The sequence below is a fragment of the Notolepis coatsorum genome (assembly GCF_963971535.1).
Source record: "Notolepis coatsorum genome assembly, chromosome: 18".
Classification (NCBI taxonomy): Eukaryota; Metazoa; Chordata; class Actinopteri; order Aulopiformes; family Paralepididae; genus Notolepis; species Notolepis coatsorum.
In genome coordinates this window covers 70,568,605-70,592,316 of record NC_140182.1, presented here as the reverse complement: position 1 = coordinate 70,592,316, position 23,712 = coordinate 70,568,605, and the positions used below count along the sequence as shown (strand labels likewise).

At 42.9% G+C, this 23,712-nt stretch overlaps 1 protein-coding gene across 1 annotated transcript in view; it reads right to left on the bottom strand.

The window, feature by feature from the left end:
* otogl (otogelin-like) overlaps positions 1–23,712 on the bottom strand; it is a gene marked incomplete at both ends in the record, with an annotated part of 152,222 nt that overhangs the window by 116,680 nt on the left and 11,830 nt on the right. The window contains 11 exons of the mRNA XM_084335231.1: positions 5,450–5,576; positions 5,860–6,005; positions 6,252–6,298; positions 6,435–6,543; positions 11,789–11,914; positions 15,429–15,535; positions 16,458–16,564; positions 18,959–19,083; positions 19,752–19,957; positions 20,219–20,343; positions 22,890–23,044. Coding sequence (XP_084191357.1) covers positions 5,450–5,576; positions 5,860–6,005; positions 6,252–6,298; positions 6,435–6,543; positions 11,789–11,914; positions 15,429–15,535; positions 16,458–16,564; positions 18,959–19,083; positions 19,752–19,957; positions 20,219–20,343; positions 22,890–23,044 — 1,380 coding nt within the window. The remainder of the gene's footprint in view (positions 1–5,449; positions 5,577–5,859; positions 6,006–6,251; positions 6,299–6,434; positions 6,544–11,788; positions 11,915–15,428; positions 15,536–16,457; positions 16,565–18,958; positions 19,084–19,751; positions 19,958–20,218; positions 20,344–22,889; positions 23,045–23,712) is intronic.

Here is a 23,712-nt window from a genome sequence, read left to right as displayed (position 1 = left end):
AACACAGCGACAGCTCTATCCTCCTCTCTTAGCAGAGCACCCTGACAGCCTGGACAGCAGCTCTATCCTCCTCTCTTAGCAGAGCACCCTGACAGCCTGGACAGCAGCTCTATCCTCCTCTCTTAGCAGAGCACCCTGACAGTCTGGACAGCAGCTCTATCCTCCTCTCTTAGCAGAGCACCCTGACAGCCTGGACAGCAGCTCTATCCTCCTCTCTTAGCAGAGCACCCTGACAGTCTGGACAGCAGCTCTATCCTCCTCTCTTAGCAGAGCACCCTGACAGCCTGGACAGCAGCTCTATCCTCCTCTCTTAGCAGAGCACCCTGACAGTCTGGACAGCAGCTCTATCCTCCTCTCTTAGCAGAGCACCCTGACAGCCTGGACAGCAGCTCTATCCTCCTCTCTTAGCAGAGCACCCTGACAGCCTGGACAGCAGCTCTATCCTCCTCTCTTAGCAGAGCACCCTGACAGCCTGGACAGCAGCTCTATCCTCCTCTCTTAGCAGAGCACCCTGACAGCCTGGACAGGAGCTCCAGCAGCACCCAGGCAGTGGCACCCCTCCACAAGGCAGTTGACCCCTCATCGATCGGCTTCAAGCTCAATTACATGCCATTCAGTGGCGCCACAGTGTACTATTCCTATGGGCCCCCATTAGGGACCTGGGTCCTCTGCAGTGATGTTTATCCTGCACAAATTGGCTCCTACTAGCCAAAGCAACTGAGACCAGTAGTTTATTTTAACGTGTTAAGCCCTAGCCCTATTTGCATGTTCTTGGTATCTAGGGACATCTATGGATCTCAAGGAATGTATTCCCAGTGTCAGAAACATTGTGTCTGTTACTAGGCTTGAGTAAATTGTAAATCTTTCTCCTCATATGACTACAACTGGCGACAAGCCGCTAATAAAAAATGGCGGATATTCGCAAAATTATTAAAAAGGAACTATCTTACTATTTCTTTCACTATTTGGGCAATTTTACACAATTCCTGTGAGTCTATGGAACACATCTGTACGTTTATTATTATTATTTTTTTAAGTCATTGTTTTGTATTTCTAATCAAGTACTCTAAAACAGCATTTTTCCACTTCAAGATTTTAAGCTGTTTTGAGGCTGGGCTCTGCCCAGCCTCGGAATGCGATTTGAGTGACAGACCCCCATGTCTGTAGCTCCGCCCATACTACTCTACTAACGTCAAAGTGAACCTAATACACAAACAAATATGGCTCAAGCATACGTTTTCGAATACAATACAATCCACAAAGGGATGACACCGAAGCAGGTACCCATGCCATACAATTTTGGGTATAGAGAAAACAAATGACAGGAAGAATAAGATTGCTCTCTCACTCTGTCTAACACACACACACACACACACACAGCGCTTGTACTAACAACGTAACAAGATTTTCTAGTTGGGAGAGCATTCGGCGGGTTGCAGAAAACAAACTTGGCCCATTGATGACGGATCACAACATCATCAGGGAATGAATGCAAGGACATATTCACTGCTTGGCAGTCAGGAACAGCACAATGTATCTTGCCCGTTTTGATCATAACGTTTTTAAATGCTAACCCAATGCTAACTCACTGTTAAACTTCAATTCCACGCATTTGCTTGCGTACTGCAATAAATAATGTTTGAGTGTGTTCACCTGCGGTGGCTGGCAGCTGGCTACATCATAGAGGGGGCGGGCGTTATTATGCAGATGAGAAACTTTTGACGTCAAAGGTACGCTAAATTACAGATGACTCACTTGAGTGAGGGACAATATTGTGAGATGAGAATTGGAAGAATGCGCCAAAATTAGAATTAGAGACATAGATCCTATTAATATAAGTCCACATAGCTAGAAAATAAAGCTAAACACTGGAAAATGCCATTTATAAGATAGTTCCCCTTTAAGACATTTGATAAACTAAAATCTCACAAATAACACTTGAACCTATTGGTAAACAAACGTATTGCTGAAAATATACACTATGACTGCTGTTGTGACATGGTTAGGGTCTTTACTCTTGGATACATTTGGGGAAATAAACGCTACTTAATGGCATACAGTCTGGAGAGATTGATTTATGACGTGATGTCATTTACGGTCCGCCGATGGACCACTCAGGCTAAAGAGGTTAAATAAATAAATATAAATAAATAAAGCTTATTAACCTCTTAAGCCCGAGCGGACCGGTACTGGACCGCAAATGACATCACGCCATAAATCCATCTCTCCAGACTGTATGACATTAAGTAGCGTTTCTTTCCCCAAATGTATTCAGAATGTATCAAATAATGTTGCATTTCTTTTTCAAATGTAGCCAAGAGTAAAGACCCTAACCCTGTCAAAACAGCAGTCAACGTGTATATTTTCAGCATTACGTTTGTTTACCAATGATTTGAACTGTTATTAGTGTAACCTGAGGGACACTAGGACCCAGGAGTTCCCTGGCCAGGTACTGCTAGCCTATGAAAAGGGAAGTCGTGTGAGACTTTGGTCAAGCTCACGTTTGTTCTCGTCCGTCTGAATTGACGCTACAGGTGATGCACTAACAGAGCAACGGAGTTCGTGCTGCCCCACGGTTTTAAGGTATGAGCAGACTAAACACTTGTATTGATAGATCTGTTCCACCATTTCCGACCTCCAATTTAAAGCCCTATATATATATATTCTTTTTTTTATATACTTTTTCTCCCATTTTCAATTTTTCTCCCATCCCAATTTCGTATTGTCCAATTCTACCCTCCCCTGTCTCGAATGCTGTTAGGCCATGCCTCCCACCGGCCGGTTGCAATGTGGACGAAGCCTTGCATCACGTGTCCCCTCCGGTACACGAGGAGGCAGCCGTCGCATCTTTTCACCTGCACAGCGCAATCTCTCAGCGGCGAGGGTCTGCGTGGGAGGGACACGCCGCCCCCGTTGCTTCCTGATTCTGCTGCGCAGGCGCACCAACCGACCTGTAGGAGTCGCTGTCTACAACGTCCGATCCCCACCCACCAGCTTCCCACCCCTAACACTGCCAATTGTGTTAGTATGAATGACCAGCCAAGCTGGTAGCAATGCAGAGAGCTGGGCTTGAACCCAGCATCTCCTGCATTAGTGGCGAGCGCCTTGCCCACTGTGCCACCTAGCCGCCCAAAGCCCTATATTTTGTGTAGACGTCCTTGATGTGGTTGGACCCTTCCTCGTTCCTGGGAGAGCAGTTGCTGGCTGGAAATCGGGAGCTTGAGGCTGTATCAACACGGCTCCCAGGAACGAACTCTGTTGCTCTGTTAGTGCATCACCTGTAGCGCCAATCCAGACGGACGAGAACAAACGTGAGCTTGACAAAAGTCTCACACGACTTCCCTTTTCATAGGCTAGCAGTACCTGGCCAGGGAACTCCTGGGTCCTAGTGTCCCTCAGGTTACATTAGTGAAATATAAGATTATAGAAATCTTATATTGAGTCGGAAACCGGCCCATATTGACGGGAGGAAGTGGCGCAGCCAAAAGTGAGTGTAGTCTTTTGAAGGAAGAGACCCAGGGCTTTCGACAGGCTTCGAATTTCTAAAAACTACACGACCCAGTTCACACCAGCCCCTGTCAATCATCTGACTTCTGGATTAACATTTTTATTTCTCTTATTTTTCTGGATTATCTCCCACAAACCTGAACGTTATTGCCATAAAACAGAACACAGTTAGTTTCTCTACCTTTCTGTGAACGTCTAGCAAAAAACGGCGTTGCAATCTGATGAAGAATGGTGGAGAAATGTACATTATAAAAAGTAACTGTACTTACAGTAGATTTCATTCACGGTTTGTGAATCATGCCTGGTGATACTAACTCTGCCATTGGAAAGGGGAGATTTGGCCCAATCCATAGATGTGCGACTTGGCCATAATAAGGTCATTTATAGGCCTGATATTCTATATTATATGTGTCCGGATGGCAGAATTCAGTACTTTAGGAGGTCGGGGGTCAGGGACTACAGCCCTCTCAGCATCGATGGGGCACCGGTTGAGAGAGTGAACAGTTTTAAGTACCTCAGAGTCCACATATCCGAGGACTTGACATGGACCACACACATTGACAGTGTTATCAAGAAGGCACGGCAACGCCTCTACTTCCTTAGGCGCCTAAGGAAGTTCCAAGTGAGTCAGAAGATCCTTAAGAACTTCTACTCATGCACAATAGAGAGCATCCTGACTGGCAATATCACCTCCTGGTTTGGGAATATCACCGCACAAGACCGTAGCAGACTACAGAGGGTGGCCCGTTCAGCCGAACGCACAATTGGAGGTGGGCTTCCCACTCTCCAAGACATTTACAACAAGCGGTGCATGGGTAAGGCTAAGAGAATAATCAAAGACTACAGCCACCCAAACAACTGCCTCTTTGAACTGCTGCGGTCAGGCAAGCGATACCGGAGTCTCATGTCAAGCACAGAGAGACTCAGAAGAAGCTTCTATCCTCAGGCCATCAGGATGCTAAATGACAATAACACTATGTAACAAACCATCAAATACACTCACAGCACACACATCCACATGCACACACTTTAAACAAACAACTCACTGCAGCACCCACTTTACCCACTTTAGACACTTAACACACTTTATATTCATTGGTAAATAATTTGCACTACAACTCATACCTCATTACACCTTACTGTAAATTGTACCTAAATTGTACCCCATCCCATTTCTGCATTGTACTGTATATTGTATTGTAACTCAGTTACTTTTCTACTCTGCATTGTATATTGTATATATGTATATTGAACACTTTTTTCTACATACTTGACTTCTATTTTATACTTATTATACTTATTTTATACTTATCTATTTTTATCTAGCACAATATCTGGAGCAAAACAGAAAGAAGCATTTTATATAAAAGTATTCTGTACTTTTGTATGACAACTAATAAAGAAACTTGAAACTACTGTATCTACAAAACCTTCTGTTTAATCATCTTCCCTTTATTAATGTACACGTGATCTCAAGAAGGTGCGGTTTTCATGTCTGGTCAATTTTAGCATGGTGTTATTCACCATCACAAGATACAAAAAAGATTTGTTCAATGTACTCATGCCTAGTAACAGACACAATATTTCTGACACTGGAAATACAATCCCTGAGATCCATAGATGACCCTAAATACCAAGAACATGCACATGGACCCTGTAGAAGTGGAGCAATCTTCCATTTACTTAGGTATGTATTTTAAGGCGGATTTTCAGAAAATAGGGCTAGGGCTCAAGAGGTTAAGAGCTGATAATGGCTACCGGTGGAGATTATGACATCACATGAAAACAAAGGGCACTACTGTAGGCTGCTGGTTGCAGCTAAAAGAGAAAAGAAACTGGAGGTTATAGCTGGACCATGACACTTAAAATACTATCCTGCCAAAGCTGAGTAAAGAATATCATCTCCCACGTGCCGCGTCATTAGGGCCGTAGTCATCCCTACCATCTGTATAGGGCAGGACAGGTGCCGGGTTTACTCCGATAAGCACCTCCCCCTCTCTGGTCAAAGTCACCTGACGACTCACATCCTCATCCAACACCACCGTCACTGATTGGATACACACCTGCTGCTGCAAACACACAAGCCAGACAGGAGAGAAGGTTACCTCCAGGTAAAAATACTGCAGTGTGTGTGTGTATGTGTGAAAATGTGTGTGTATATGAATGTGTGTGTGTGTGTGTGTGTGTGTGTGTGTGTGTGTGTGTGTGTGTGTGTGTGTGTGTGTGTGTGTGTGTGTGTGTGTGCGTGCGTGCGTGCGTGCGTGCGTGCGTGCGTGCGTGCGTGCGTGCGTGCGTGCGTGTGTGTGTGTGTGTGTGTGTGTGTGTGTGTGTGTGTGTGTGTGTGCACGATACCTCTGCACAGGTGGTGTACTGCAGTGTAACAGTGAATCTGCTGCTGCTGCGGCTTTTGGCCAGAACGTACTGACACGCCCCTGGCTGCAGGAACATCCTGCCGTCGAACGACGTCACAAACACATCCCCTACCACAGAACACTCAGCTAGAGAGAGAGAGAGAGAGAGAGAGAGAGAGAGAGAGAGAGAGAGAGAGAGAGAGAGAGAGAGAGAGAGAGAGAGAGAGAGAGAGAGAGAGAGAGAGAGAGAGACAGAGAGAGAGAGAGAGAGGGGGGAGGGAGAGAGAGGAAGAGAGAGAGGGGGCGGGTGGGCGGTTAGTATTGATCAATCTGTATTGCCCTGGACACTCGCCTCTTGAACTAATTGATCTGAACAGCAAAGGTTGAAGTCACCTGTACAGTTGTTCTCCGTGCAGTTCCACACTCCTCCCATACACACACTGCAGACAGGGAGGACCGGTTAGGACAATATTACAGCTAGTATAGACTCTAACATCACGCTGTAGACAGGAAGGACACACAAGTTAGGACAATATAACATCTATTAGTCTGTAGCATCACATTGCACACACTCACCACACACTGCAGCCCTGCTCCAGCACATGTCCTTGTGTATAGGAAGTCCCATGGTACACGCATGGACACTGAGACACAGCGATACACGTCCCATTCTGTAGGATCAGACCTACGGGAGAGAGGATTGGAGAGGGAAAGAACCAGTTCTGGAGCTGAATCATGGGTGAATAGAACCCCAAAGATTCTGCACCCTTGGTTTGGTTGATTTGGCTTATCTCAAGCCCTGCCCCCTTTTCTCAATCCTCCAATTACAACTGTTGCGTCAGCTGGAATGAATCTGCTTCAAGCTTATGTGACCCAGAAACATGGACTGTTTTGCAATGCACTTTAAAACCCTTGGGGGTCGGAACTCCTGTTTGCTCCCGCATACGGTAGAACAAACGTGTGAAAATCGCAGAGAGGATTCCTCAGAAATGCCCAAATTGTTGCGCATTTCAAAAATCTGTCAAAATAGAGAAATGGTTCTACATCTGTTACCTTATTTGCAAAACTTAATATGACTTGTAAATAGGTTTAATTCTTGATAGATTGTATGTCTGTAATTATCCCGGTTCTCCAGATAACTACACACACACACAGCTACGTCACATACACGCAACATAGACGCATGCGCACACACACACACACTCAGAGATAGAGAGGGTGTGCTTTGAATAGGGTTTAGACCCCCGCAGAGACTTGTCAGACTGTCCCCCCTCCTTCTAAACACATTGGCTTTCATAATATTTATCATATATGAATTATCTCTCACAATAATATCCACGGGACTCAATTTTTTTGCAGAGTCGTTGCGCGAGTTGGACGTTTTATTTATTTGATCACTGTAGGCTCATGACAGCAACGTTAGTGCTGTTGGTTGAAACGTGATTCCAATCCGGAGTGATACCTAAATGCATTCCGTTTCATTCAGAGAGAGAGAGAGAGGGGGGAGGCAGTGTGTCTGCTAGGGTGACCAAACGTCCCGATTTGTGCTGGACAGTCCCGTTCTTTAGCCCTTTGTCCCGCATGCCGCAATAGAAGAAAAATGTCCCGCATTTCAATAAGTGTCCTGTATTTCAATAAACAATTTTTATATATTAATCATTATTGCTTTTGTCCTCTCATTAATCTCCAACTATGCACTAATGCACCGCAAGTAATGTACGTTACATAGCCTAGTCTAACCAGCGCGAGCGCATATACTATACACATAGCACCTGGCGCAAGCTGTTTATGTTATGACTAGGCCTACCAGTGCCATTCTATTTCATCACATCTGATGCGTGTAATCACGGGATGACCAAACTCTTCCCACTCGCCGTGTGCTATTGGACTCCCGAGCTTGGACTAATGAAACGGCAGACGCAATCCACAGCCAGATCACGAGCAGGCTTCGTCAAAATGGTCTGGGCTTAGACCGCATATCTGCATATGATGCGGATAATGCTAGTGTTAACTATGGAAAACACAAATCTGTGTACAGAAAGCTTCACAATGACCACGACAGCATTGTGAAGGCAAACTGTCTTGCCCACATCATTCACAACTGCGCGCATCATGCAGGCAACAGGCTGAATGTCGCCATTGAGGTAACTGAAATTCAAGTCAAAGCAAATTTCTCTCTATCATGTCAAGATTTTTATAAATATGCTCTTGGTCAGAAGGCTCTAATTGAAGCTGCACGGCCCAGTAATAATATAAATTACTCAAGCACTAACTACCTGTACGTGCACTATGGTGGTCTCCATGGTGCTGAAACCTTCGGAGGCACAACGCAAAGGCGCATTTCTAGTCCTATGTTCCCCATAGGCACTTTTTTAAATAGTTGTTTCCTATTGTTCACTGCTGTTTTAATTTGTTTATGTATTTCACTTAAGCAGGATAACACTCTTTGTAGGCCTACTCATGCTACTCATATTATTATATCCATCCTGTATATACCTGTGATCTATTTACATTTAACATGTTAATTGAATACATTTTTTTTTAAATGTATATATGATAAAAAAAAAGTATTAAAAGGATTATAATTTTGGGCGGCCGGGTAGCGCAGCGGACTAAGCATCTGTCTACCACCACAGAGACAGTGGGATCGAATCCAGCTGTGGTGCTTCCGGGTTGGCCGACCGTCCATACTAACACAATTGGCAATGTTAGCGGGTGGGAAACCCGGCGAGGGTGGGTCCTGGTTGTTGTAAACAGCGACTCCTACAGTTTGGTCGGGGCGCCTGCACAGCAAGGGAAGGATCTAGGAGAGGTAGTGTGACCTTCCACACGTTACACTCTCCCAGTGAGAGTCTGCGCTGCCAGGTGAAAAGAAGCGGTGGGCTGGGTACACATGTGTCGGAGGAAGCATGTGATAGTCTCCGCCCTCCTGGACCGACGGTAGGGGGTAGAGTGCGCAACGACCAGGAAGGGGATTGGGAATTGGCATAACGACTAACATTGGGATGGGAGAAAAACGGAAAAAAGGGGGAAAAAATATATATTATCATTTTAATAATTGTACAATTTTGTCAGATTATTATTGAATGAAAATGTTTAACTTTGTAGTGTTCTGGACAGGTTTAGAATCAAGGAAGCCAGTGTAGACAATGTATGCACTTCAGTATCACATTACAAGAGAGATCACACAGGGTACATGTACATCTTAACTATAGCCATATGACTCGGAACCTCTAGGAGTCAGTACCATCGCTGTCTGTAGGTTATTTAACAGCTTGTTGGATTGCATGGTATGGTCTTCTATATAATTATGAGTATAATAAGCAATTAAGACGCAACAATATTGTGTTTTTAATACATTAAATGCTTATATTTTTATCAAAATTATGAACACATTATGTAAACATGATTCTTGCATGCATATTCATTACTGTCCCGCAATTTCAACAAATGTCCCGCAAAATCGACATGCTGTCCTGCATTTGGATCATACGGATTTGGTCACCCTATAGTGTCTGCGTGTGTGTGCGAGCAGCTCATGTGAGCCGCGGTGTTTCTCTCCTGTCTTTTGGAAACTTGCGATAACAACAATAACACTTCTTGTCGGTGGGGGTTAAAAGAGCGGAGCCAAAAAAAGGAAGGACGTTTATTTTGTACATTTGTGGCAGCGTTACAGAATTTTCAGTCTTTCTGTGCTCACATTTTCAGTGGTATCGTTTGGACGCACATATTTCTGAACTGAGAACTGAACTAGTTCATGTAGAAAGTGAACTTTCCCAACACTGCCCATGTGATATATAATTTATTTATTTCAATTATAGTTTTACAGTGATCTTTCTGAAGAACCAATGTAAATAGAAGTAAATATGATACAACCATGAGGGCCATTGCTCGATTTATGGCTCTATTTAGTTTTTATAAAACATTTACATACTTTTTTGTTGTGATATTGTACAGAACAGGCAGATACAACCATGAGGTTGGACACCTATTTATAATAGTTTTTTTTTTTTTTTTTTATAAATGTGCATAATTCTTTTTGATATATAGTGATATTGCACAATACAGGGTTGTTCATTGTACAATACAGGGTGGAGGTTTGTTGTTTATTTATTATTATTCTCTATGTTTTTTTTAATAAAATTGTGTGATATTCTATTACCGTTTTTAGTTTATTTGTATATATAGTGATATAAATACATACTACATTCATACACGACCAAGGTACCCATGTACATGGCAAAATACTTCCCAAAGGTCAGTGAATACCACGATCACAACACCAGAGGGAGCTCCACAAATCATGTTAAACCCAGATTCGGCTCAAATAAGGGACTAAACACGTTTCGCAATTATGCCACATCAATGTGGAACGCCCTACCCAAAGCTGTAAAGGAATGTGGATCACTACCCACTTTCAAAACCTCTCTCAAGAGACACCTACGGGAGACTGCAATTCAACACTGGCCCCTGTAAATATCCTAACCCAACCCCCTCCAATGTACAGTCATTTACCTAGTATGGTTTTGTCAATAGTCCAATGTACAATTTTGTTTGTTTGTACAGAGTCTCCCCCCCCTCAATGTACAGTTTTGCTTGTTTATACAGTGTGCCCCCCCCCCCCCCCCAACCACCTCCAATGTAAATTACCCAGTATGGTTGTCAATATCCCAGTGTACCCAACCCCCCCCACCCAACCTCCTCCAATGTACAGTTTCTACGTCAAATGTATATACTCCCTTTTCTTGACTCCTTCTGTATCACAAACAGTACTGTATTTGCAAATCTGGTATGTCATAAATGTATAGATGTAGCAGTACTGACTATCTGTATGTCATGTATGTCATATATGTCCTGATGAATTGAAAATGGGGGACCCTGGTGGAAACAAGACGAAAGTCTTTCTCTGGTCTGCATCCCCTTAACAATTGTGTGTATTGAGCTGTACTGTATTGTACCCATTCTGCAATCTGTTAATAAAGTTTTCAATCAATCAATCAATGTGACATAACTGAGTCATATATATTCTGATAGCCCAGGTTGTTCTGAAAATAAATATGTACATCACTTCATTGTACAATACATTGTTTAGGTTTTACAAGCAGTTTATCCAAGTTGACCGTGAACTTGAATTTGGTATAAAAATACAGATTGGGGTGCTTATCAACTTCCCTAAGCTCTCCACTGAGGAGCAGAAACAGCAGTGTGCAGCACTAAGTAACTCCCTCACCTGCAATGGCCAGTCAGTCCTGGATGGAAAAGAACTTGCATATGAAAAAGGGCGAATAATAAAATACTATCAGGTAAATAAACAGAGTAAATATATATCTTATACAAATAACAATATATAAGGTATAGAAAATAACATTTCTAATGACTCTGCACCCTAGCTTTATCAACAACTCTTGGACAAATGTTGACTTTCTGTTTCTATATGTTCTTCTTCTGTATGTATTATGTGTTGTATTTCTCTATTTCATTGTAAATGAGAGCTTGCTCTCAATGATCCTTCGAGATTAAATAAAGATTGAATGAATGAATGAATGAATGATTGGAGGATCAAGAAAAGAGGGCAGGGTTTGAGATCGGTCAACTGAACTTGCGTATGCACCAAACAACTGCACCTGCATGGTATTCACGGGTAGTAACATTTGTCAAGTCAAATACGCAAAATTCTGTTTGTTCCTGTATGTCCGCTACACTAGGCTTGAAAATGTTGTCAAATACACGAATCACAGGGCTTTGTTTATAAAGTATGGCTCCCTTTTTTGTGTGTCAATCAGCGATGTGAAACCAAACCAATGAAAGGCTGCAAATAAAGGTTAATTTACAAACATACACTAGGTGTGAAAGTGCTCAATGTAAAGAAATGAATGAAATGATTCTGAACGTGACAGCTGATATTGGGTGGTTGTGCGTGTTTGAAATACCATTGGGACAGTAGCAACCATCCAGACAGTGCAGGTTGGTTCCAAGGCACTCCTTCTCAAATGTACAGGTGGGCGGACAGCAGCTGATACAGTCTCTATGGACAAAGCTCTCCTCACAGCCGTCATCTACACCAACACAAAAACATGACTTCCACATTAAGATTCATCACATTTTATATTGGACTAAACCAAACCAATGGAATTAAATCTAGATGAATGAATCTGGTCTTCTAAATAATGACTAGATGACCTCAAGGACTAACCTTCAGTTAAATAGAGGTGTTACATTTAGTTAAGCTCACACACATGTTGATGGATTGTTTTATACAAGTTTATTTATTAGGATTAAACCCCCTTGAGATTAACCATCTCGTTTTCGAGGGGGTCCTAACATGTAATACAAAATTAAAAACAAGAAAACGGAACGAAAATATTAAGGTAATTAAGGAAAGACAAAAACAAAACAACAATCAACAATTGAGACAGTTTTGTAAGATATTGAAATCCGATTGAAGGACATTGTGGATTTGCAATACATGAGGTTCAGAGGTATACATAACAGTAGCATCTGCATATAGTTGAACAGAAGAATTAGATAACAAATTTAAAGTAGAAATAAATAAATATAGTAAATAAAAATAGAGAGAATAAGTGGACCCAGTGTTGAACCCTGAGGTACACCTCTTTGTTTAACAAATAAATCAGACTTACTCCCTTTAACACATATTGCGCCAAAAACGAGTTTACTCGTTATTGCCCGCCAATTGAAGAGCGCCAACAACGAGTTTACTTGTTTTTATGATCGTTATTTCCTTTATTCGCTATTGGCATTCATAATTCATCCAGGAAGGCTCCGGGAGCCAGCTGGACCCTGTCTGATATTTCAACACCTCAATACCGCCGCCTCGTGGATTTTGGGCGAGTTGCACTCCACTCTAAACTGGATGTGGCGCTCTGTGCATTGGGGAAAATCCTCCGGCAGAGATATCTTGTAACGTGGATCAAGATACACACTCCAGTGTATGGGATCCCTTTCGAGACGCAAGAATCAATATGCTTTTTCGGCGTTTATTGCATCATACAAACGGAAAATGGATATAGCAGATCGACATCAAATAATTGGATTTTCTTTTCACCAGACGCATCGGCCACAGGTAAGAGGAATCTAACGTTAATTCCATCTCGATTGTCCATTTATTTCATTGCAATCTATCCGATCAACGTATGGTGTCGTACTAAAGAAAGCCGTTAGTGACAATCAAGGAATCATAAACGACCCCCCCCCCCTTTCCTTCACGCATGATGGAGCATAATGTATAGCGATCATATGCATTTGAATTTTTTAATATAGCGTGTATAGGAACGAAACGCCAATCGATTATGTATAATACGCGTCTGGGCCTATAACGCGCGTTCTAGGAATTACTGCTATACAGTCTAAAAACATACTTATATTCACGACGGTACTAACACGACAATGTATGAATGGAAAAATATAACGTTCCCACATCCGGAACGATAGATACCCGATGTTGAATGGGCCATAGTAATGTCGATATAGCTATAATATTTAAAAAGTTATAGCCCTGCAAAGAAGGTGAGCCACTCCATAGGGTTACAGCACTGGCAGAGAGTGGTATAGATGGGCATACTGCGTGGCGCAGAATGTGTTAAGGATAACACATTGTTTTATATTGTGTAAATAAGAGTTAAGAGTTAAATAAAGAGTTATTGATATACAGTGGGTCTATAAATATTTGGATCAAGAATGTTACTACTTTAATTATTTGGATCAAGTCCTGCTGCACCACTGCTCAAACCTAGTTGTTTTCCAGCGGAGATAAACAAGTAGTCCAATAAATGAATAAATAAACCAAAATGTTGAGTTTAAGCGACCAAATACAAAAAGCGGGAGATGCTATAACTCGGGTTGTATGCTTCAACTAACCACATTCATTATTCTTACGATGGAAAGTTCATGGGAACATGAAAGATCAGAGGCTTTGTGACAGATTGGGTCAGGTTGGGTTCTGCCATCGACAATGACACTCAGTGTGCACGGATCCAGGAGAGAGTATTTCAAATTAAGTTCACAGAGTCTCTGTTTAACTGTGTCAAACAACACCTCCTCTTCCTCAATTCAGCACTGAAATCGGGATATACGTATACGTAAGTACCTTTAAACGCCACTGGCAAGACAGGATGATTCTCACCTTGTCCTGAAAGCTGAGAAGCTTAATCAGCATAAGCCTTGGATCAACTCTATCGTTTTGTGGTGCGGTGAGCCGGAGGAGAGGGGAGGTTTTCTCACCCAAGAAGCCATGGGATTAACTGTGACATGAAGCCAAGAATATCTCGGTCCTCAGAGGATTCAGGAATCTCTCACTGGTGTGAGAATAGCAGGGCTTTCCCTAAACAATGGTATAGGCGCGCAGTGCCACTATGACAATGCGCATGTGCTTAACTCTTTCTCTGCCACGCTGGCCGTGCATCCTGCGGTTAGTAGGCCGGCTTTTCATGACTGTTTTCGCGATAATTCATGATCTTTGTGGAGCTATTTGTATATTCTATATTATAGCTATGGGGAAAATGGTACGGCTCATTTGACAGACACTATTTGCAGTACAGCATGTAAAAAGGCGTTTGTTTCTACACACTGTAGTTTGTAGTTTATTACATGCTGAACCAGAATCCAGTCTTTTTCCATAGATCGCGAGATAGGACACTTTATGTGCAATAAGCCCGAATCGTTCTGGTTGATTCCCTGAACCGCCAAATCTTTGGGGTAGTCTTACCCCAAAAATCCGATCGTTAGAAAAAGCCTTGTTTATGACCGGTACAGTAAGCCACTGTGATAGTTACATAAACATGTTCCACGTTTGGTAAAATAGACATAGGGGGTCCTTACCGTAGCCAGAAGGTAATCCAAAAAGAATAATTCCAATGATCCCATCTGCGATCGCAATTACAAGTTTATATGTAATTACACGTATACACTAGGTTTTGAGGCGAGCGGATCTGCTTGCGATTGCTTTGGAAGAGCTCCTCCCCACAGAGCCAGTCTCGATGCCTCGATGCATTCAATGACAATAATGCTGCCTTCCTATCCGAGTTCAAATGGTAGACGATACTGCCATCTGGTGATATTCGATCGGCATTGCAGTTCAAGTGTATGTGGCTGTGCCAAAATGATTCCGATCGCTCCGGGTGAGTCTGTAGCGTGGGGATCAAAGGAAAAAGATCAAACAATCTAATAACGTATATATACGTGATTGGCGTTCAACGCATGGCGAGCAAACATGTATCTATACGTGGATGGCGCAGATTTAGTTAAGGAACGTTTTAATTAAATAAATAAACAAATACTTTATTTGGAACTTTTGTTTGCTATTTTATTGAAATTATGTTAGCAAATGGCTTTATTGCAAATATTTTTGCCTCCCTTCGGACCACCCCCTAGTTGCGACTCAGGAAAGCCCTGAATAAGCTATGTAGTGACAACCATTTTGACCACCAGATTACTCCAGGACATATTTAACACTTGCACATTAATAATTAAACACAATCTTTGCCAAAGCTAAGGTTAAAGGATAATTTCTCACCACGATCCAACCATGACAGGACAGTCTGTGTTACTTACTGCAGGATGGGAAGCTGTCCCTCCACTCTCGCACTGGGTAGCCCACATGAGAGCAGGCCCTAGTGTACTCGACCAGCGCCCGACAGAATGTCTCCTCGTCATCAGATCTGAAATTGATTGATTGATTGATTGAAAATTGTATTAACAGATTGCAGAATGGGTACAATACAGTACAGCTCAATACACACAATTGTTAAGGGGATGCAGACCAAAGAAAGACTTTCGTCTTGTTTACATCAGGGTCCCCCATTTTCAATTCATCATAACATATATGACATACATGACATACAGATAGACAGTACTGCTACATCTATACATTTATGACATACCAGATTTACAAATACAGTACTGTTTGTGATACAAAAAGCGTCTAAAAAAAGAGAGTATATACATTTGACATAAAAACTGTACATTGGAGGTGGTTGAGTGGGTGGGGTGGGGGGGGGGACACACACAAACATCAACAACATCATGGTCACTACAGCTGGAGCTATATGACTCATATTTCTATTTAAAGGTATGAATCTGGATCCCACTGATTACAACACAGGAGGAAGAGGGGAAAGATACATAGATAAATAGACTACATTTTATGTGTGTAGTGTATTTAGGTTTCTGCAGGTTTGAACAAGTTCAATTTAAGACTTTTTAAGACCTTTTTAATAGCACTTGGAGCTAAATGTAATACCAATTTCACGACCACACTAAACTGGCGGCTGCACTTGTGGCACTTACGCGCCAATTTAAATCCTTGCACGTTCCATAAGCTCTCGCCAGACACACCAAGCTCCCGGTAGCCTCGCAAAAAACAACGACTTGAATACATTATATACATTTCATATATTCAATATTATTTAATCTCCCGACAGCCAGGCTGCCTCCCAAAAAATACAATACCTGTGCAAATTAAATGTAAGACTTAAAATACCTTTTAAGGCTTTAAATTGAGAATTATCATTTAATACTCTTTAAGACATTTTAATACCCCGCAGATGCCCTGATTTTGCAGACAGATGTCTCTTTACTTACCCACACAGGTCGGAGACGCAGCTGGCCACAAATGGATTGGGGTCAATATTTTCATGGCAGGACAGGAACGGGAAGAAGAGAAGCGCGCTGCATTTTTCTATGGCGTCCTGAACACATGCACATCAATACTGATCAGAACACCCTGCACATCAATACTGATCAGAACACCCTGCACATCAATACTGATCAGAACACCCTGCACATCAATACTGATCAGAACACCCTGCACATCAATACTGATCAGAACACCCTGCACATCAATACTGATCAGAACACCCTGCACATCAATACTGATCAGAACACCCTGCACATCAATACTGATCAGAACACCCTGCACGCACACAAGAGGCTAACAGACACGCATGGAACACTCTTCTGATCCATTATGCTATTCCAGGATGAAAGAGACACTCTTTACTGCAGAGGACCGGTTTATAGGGACCACAGCATGGCTAACATTAACAAAGATATATTATTGGATGGCCCACACAAATTAAATTGTATCTGAATAACCCTAACATCCCATCCTAACCAAAGATAGATACAAAATATATAAATTTTATATTATTTTTGTGGTCATTGATTTTAATTCGTAGCTTGGCCATTTAGTGACAACCAGCATAGGCCCTTTTCACAGCAGACATTTTTAAATGTCATAGCGTGGTAAATCATAGGTGTAACTAATGACATTAAAACCTGTTCCACTCGGTACCGACCCCTTTTGACCTTATTAAATTATATGCATATTTTTATGAAGATGCAAAATAATTTGTGATTTTAAAATCAACCGTTTTAAAGTATTATCATCACTACTATGTCACAAATACATGTAGAATGTAAAACGTTAGGTTGGCAATAGTTTAGCAATAGGTTAAAAGTGTACTTATATCATTTTAAGTTTTCTATTTGCGATCGCCAATTTGACCCGGAACCGGAAATGGAAATGTTGAACCATGGGAATTGAAGCTTTTTTGCTGCCATTTTGTAGAGGTCATCGCTAGCTATCTGCCAGCGTTGGAATTTCTCCGATCTACACTTCCTGGCAAGTTCTATGGGGGTTCAAAGTTCAGTGTTCTGAATGAATTATGTCAATAATTGTTATGATTCGCGATAATAAGCTACAAAAGGTAACGTTTTTGACAAATATTGAAACGCAGTCAGTTTCCCCACACTATTGTTACCATGTAGGAAGAATTAGATCTGAAATTAGTTTCAAAATGGTTACACTGTGGGCGAAATAAAATAGTACAGTCGATTACAGTAAATATCAGTATCTGTTATTATGCACGCCTGGTGATACTATATCCAAATTGAACTCGGCCATTTGAAAGATACTATATGTATATATATATAAATGTGCGAATTGGCTATAATAAGGTAATGTATAAGCATATATTCTATATTCTATAATAATATTTCAAATTGCATTGGTCCGGATGGGAGAATTCAGTACTGTATATACAGAACCTTCAGTTTGATCATCTTCCCTTTATTAATTTCCTTAGATCTTTTGTACACATGATCTCAAGAGGGTACTGAATGAATCTTTTAAGTTTGGTCATTATTATCATGGTTTTATTCACTGTCAAAGATGAAAAGAAAAATCATAATTCATATTTTCCTTTGTTTCATCACAATTTAAGCAAGCCTAGTAATAGACACAATATGTCTGACACTGAGAATACATTCATTGAGGTCCATAGATGTTCCTAGATACAAAGAATATGCAAATAGCCCTTGTAGAAGTGGAGCAATATTCCATTTACCTAGGTATACATTTTATGCAGATTTTCACCTGGGGTGGAACAGGGTTCCATTTAATTTAGTGCCAGGACCCTGGTATTATGCCGGGTCACTGGAATGGCTCTGGCACGCCTAAATGGAAAAGAACCCTAATTCATGTTATTAGTTACACGTGTGTTTACTCTGCAATGACATGTAAAACTGGCTGCAGTGTAAAGAGTGTATTATTGAGTAGAAGCAATGTTTCCCTCCAAGCCCTCCTTGGTCTGACCCCTCCTTATTTGATATACCTGTTACATTGTCATCTACTCCCTGTAACACCAGAGCTGCTCACCATATCTCGCTAGATGTTCCCCATGTTAACACTTCCTTCTTGTCGATCCTCCTTCCAATTTGCTGCTCCCAGCAGTTGGAATGAGATGCAAAATGATGACAAATTGGACAAATTGACCCTCACTACTTTTAAGGACTCTATGGCAGAGTTGTTTACACACACCTGCAACTGTCATCCAGCCTTTTAACTGTAATTAGTCTGTTCTGCTTCATGTTTTACATACTTTGTAATTGTATTTGGTTGTTTGTTTGATGTGTGTTTTAATTTCCTTTACCTCTGTGATACCTGTGATACCTCTGTTACCCTTCGAGAGGCCCTTTTATCCTCTCGCCAGGCCATCATTGTAAATAAGAATTTGTTCTTAATTGACGTGCCTGCTTATATAAAGGTTAAATAGAATAAATCAAAGTTGTGTGGTTCGTACATCCATGTCTGACTCAGACTGGCAAGGCCCACTGAAGTCCATGTCAACTGAAGCACAGTTCCTGTCGCGAGCCATGTCCACAGTCCAGCTGTTACCAAACACTGCAGGCTCGTCCGTCTGAATCCCTACACACAACACACACAACACACACACACACACACACACACACACACACACACACACACACACACACACACACACACACTCACACACACACACACACACACACACACACACACACATACACACACACACACACACACACACACACACACACACACACACACACACACACACACACACACACACAAACACACACACACACACACACACACACACACACACACACACACACACACACACACACACACACACACACACACACACACAGGAATGAAATATAAAGTAAATGTACTTGAAGGCACACAAATACTAACACACAGACATTTCTGCTTCCCATTGGTCTCCAGTTGTCTCCAGTACATGCATGTTTACATCAGCCATCAAAAATGAGACTGGGCGAAAGTGAGACAATAGGAGCAGACTGGAGCAGATTGCAACTGTGTGTGTACAGTATAACAGTATCATTTCAATAGTTTAGTGGAGCTCCTGTGTTGTCTGAGCTCATCCTCTCTCCTCAGACCAGTGGGGGGGCTATGGCTCAGGTTACCGGTCATCGGGGGGAGAATTCCTGCTCCGTCCTGATGTGTTGAGTGTATAATAATTATAATTGTGGCGAGTGGGTGCTGAGAGAGAGGAAAAAAGGACGAGGGGGCGGTCGGGCCAGTCTCACCGCGGGCTGTAGTGAGGTCATCGCTGGCCAGGTGGTTGAAGTTCCCGCACAGGCCACAGGGGGCGCCCTGGTGATCCTCGCTCATCTTCAGGTAAACACCCGAGGCTCCGTCCCAGGCCAGGGAGAAGCCGAACACGCTCTTCACAAGCAAGTAGTCGGCTAGCCGCTCAATAAACACACCGCCCACTGTCTGGGGCAGGCTCAGCCTGATATTACACACACACACACACACACACACACACACACACACACACACACACACACACACACACACACACACACACACACACACGCGCGCGCACGACTACGTGAGTGTGTGCCCACCCACGCCTGTATATGGTCACAACAAAACTGAATTACAATAACAAGCTCACGCTCACAAACTCACAAGCATACACACACACACACACACACACACACACACACACACACACACACACACACACACACACACACTCAGTACACACCTGCGGCCTCCCTGGTGGACCTGATATCCTGAGATGTGGATCTCCTCCTCATTGGGGAAGAACAGACTGAGGGCCCGCGGGCAGGAATAGACACTCCCCTCACCACACAACCTACTGTTGTGAATCTGGGAGGGGGGAGGGGGGGGGAGAGAGAGAGAGAGAGAGAGAGAGAGAGAGAGAGAGAGAGAGAGAGAGAGAGAGAGAGAGAGAGAGAGAGAGAGAGAGAGAGAGAGAGAGAGAGAGAGAGAGAGAGAGAGAGAGAGAGAGAGAGAGAGAGGGGGAGGGGGGGAGAGAGAGAGAGAGAGAGAGAGAGAGAGAGAGAGAGAGAGAGAGAGAGAGAGAGAGAGAGAGAGGGAGAGAGAGAGAGGGGGGGAGAGAGCAAGAGAGGGAGAGAGAGGTAGAGAGAGGGGGGGAGAGAGAAAGCAGGGAAGGAGAGAATCAGGGACCACCAGGGAATAAAGTACATAAAAATTCATTAATAAGGATTAGCCTCGGTCTGTAACCTGACCTGACATTCCAGAAGACACAACCTCACCTGCCTGTTAATGACATTCCAACCAGCTGATCATTAAAGACCAGTCGATTAGTCAATCAATAGGTCATTAGGGCCTTATAGTCAACAAAGACTTTTGAGTAGATTCATACTTTTTTGGGGGTTGTGTCCATATAGGGTATTTTTCTGTGATTCAAATTTAAATGGGACATGTCTTGCTATTCCTTTCACTATTTGGGCAACTTTACACAATTCCTGTGAGTCTATGGAACACATCTGTAAAGTTTTTTTCAAAAAAATGCATTGTTTTGTATTTCTAATCAAGTACTCTAAGGCTACGTTTAGACGGAGAGAGTCTGAACAGAAACCGCAAAAGTCGTCTTGCGGTCTCACTTTTAATTTTGCATTTAGACTAGCGTTTTGGGATGGAATTCTCCGTGCAGACGAGGCTGTAACGACTCGAGACGACTGAGCCCCGCTGTCACACGATTGGCGCATATGTCACATGACGTGCTGTGAAGACCCGCCCTACTCTGCCTCTGATTCGCAGACTGTGGGTGGGGAATGTGATTGGACCAAAGCAGAGTCACTCACAGACAGTGGGTCCAGTCACGCCGCGGGACAGATTCTTGTGTATTTAAAAGTACTGCCAATGTAGCCTTCAGGTGATCGCCATGGATAGAATCAGACATGCTTTGTTTACGCTTCTAGGCTACTGGCGCATGCCTGTGATGTAAGCAGTACGCGCGACGAGAGCCTTGACAACCCTTTCGTCATCGTTTTATGCGGTTTGACAGTTTAGATGATAGCGCAAAGGTTTATCGTTTCTAGGAATTCCACCCTGGAAGGTAGTCTCACTTTTTTGCGGTTTCACCCCGTAAAAACGCTGTTTCCGTATAAACGAAAGGCACATCCGAAAAAAAAAATTGCGGATTAACCTGCTAGCGTTTCCGTCTAACAGGGCCTAAAGCAGCATTTTTCCACTTCAAGATTTCAAGCTGTTTTGGGCTGGGCTCCGCCCATATGTGCTTTGAGTGACAGTCACCCACAGTCTGCACTGGGAGACAGAGACAGAGATTGAGGGCGTGGGAGTCAAATATATTGTAAGTGTGTGTATTGTAAGAGTGTAAATGCGTGTTTCCCCGAAGCTCCTGTCCCTCTCTCTCTCTCTCCCTCTCTCTCTCCCTCTCTCCCTCTCTCTCTCCCTCTCTCTCTCTCTCTCTCTCTCTCTCTCTCTCTCCCTCTCTCTCTCTCTCTCCCTCTCTATCTCTCTCTCCCTCTCTCTCTCTCGCTCGTTCTCTGCCTCTCTCTGTCGGCACCCACTTGAGGAAGTGTCGGTATTTCCACTCGCTCTGTTGTTGAGTGACTTTATATGGACACAACCCCCAAAAAACTATGAATCTATGTGGAGAGAGCGTACTTTATGTGGATGCATGTGGATGCATGTGGAGGCCAGCAGAAAAAGTGTTGTGCCCAACATATTTTTTTCAGAGAGCTCCGATGTTAACATGCAGCTGCCTTTTTAAACTGAAAACCTCTGAACTTTTCAGAAACGTGCTTCTGTCGTCATTGGTGCTTTCAAGCGCCCTTTCAGCACTTTTCTGCCTGAAAAAGAAACAATGTATCATGGACACAAGCCCTTATAAGATAAGATAAGATAAGATATTCTTTTATTGATCCCCTTAGGGAAATGTGGCCGTTATAGCAGCATGGGGGAGGGAGGTACAGGTATGGGCAGGGTAACAGTAGAAATGTAAATATAGGCAAAATTAGATCTGCATATAAAAATATGAGAAAAATAAACAGTGTAAACAAAGGTGCAATCGGTTATATTATACGTTACAATAAATATAGGCAATAAAGATTTTGAATCTGAATGTATACTATGAGTAAAAGTAAACAGTATACACATTATGCTTTTTTTTGTTTATTTCTCATACTGCATAGGTTATTTCCTGTAAAATAATAAGCACACCTCTGGCGTCACATAACTCATATGACCTTTAGTCAACAACAAGCAACTGACCTATCTCAAACCCAACCCTCTTTTCTCGATCCTCCAATCACAACTGTTGCTTCCCTCGGGTTTGTCTGAGGAAAGCAACAGTTGTGATTGGAGGATCAAGAAAAGAGGGCAGGGCTTCCAGATAGGTAAATTTCTATAGGCTGTGGTCTTACCCAGACGGTGTACTGCGGTGTGGAGGAGTGACAGTCCTGGGCCAGGATGTAGGAGCAGGTCCCAGGGTAGTAGAAGTAGATGCCATCAAACGTCTCGTAGTGGTGCTGTCCCCACGACCGGCAGATACCGTCCCTGTCCTGGCCCTGGTTAGGGACTGAGAGGGGAAGACGGAGCACTTCACTAAGGCTGTGATCACATTCGATGCCACATCGATGCCTGCACCTTTTTTCTATCGTTTTCAATGGTTTTGTCGTGACAGTATCCTCAAAACTACGCGCCTCTTGTTTTTGAAGCGGCGCCTTTTCGGGCACTCTGATTTCTCAGTTTCACCTTCCACCAGCCACCGAGCGCACCGATCTCAATGTCACCTTCTTGACGACAGACCAATCATATCAACCGAGGGGAAGTATTACAAATCTGAGGTATCTGAAGAGAAATCAACGGCAAAACAAGCCAATATATAATGGAGGAGAAGCCAATTTTGTCAGTTTCCGACAAACCTTGTTTGTACAAGCAGGTCTTACCACGACTGAGATATGCAACGAGCATATCGCTCGTTGCACCCTGTCACTGTGCACTTTCGAATCTCTATGTACACGGCCGCGCCTTGTGTTTGATCGCAAGAAAATGGCGTCCAATGTGATCACAGCCTTATAAGGCACCTTTCATACAATATCCCCCTCTGAACCACTTGTATCCTAGTACTCTGATCCACTCCAGAGGTTTCATTGTGAAATGTAAAATGAACGCTGAATCCTGATCCTGGTCATTGTTGCTGTGGAGGCTGACAAAGTCTGTGACTAGAGTAGCAGGTGTTATGAC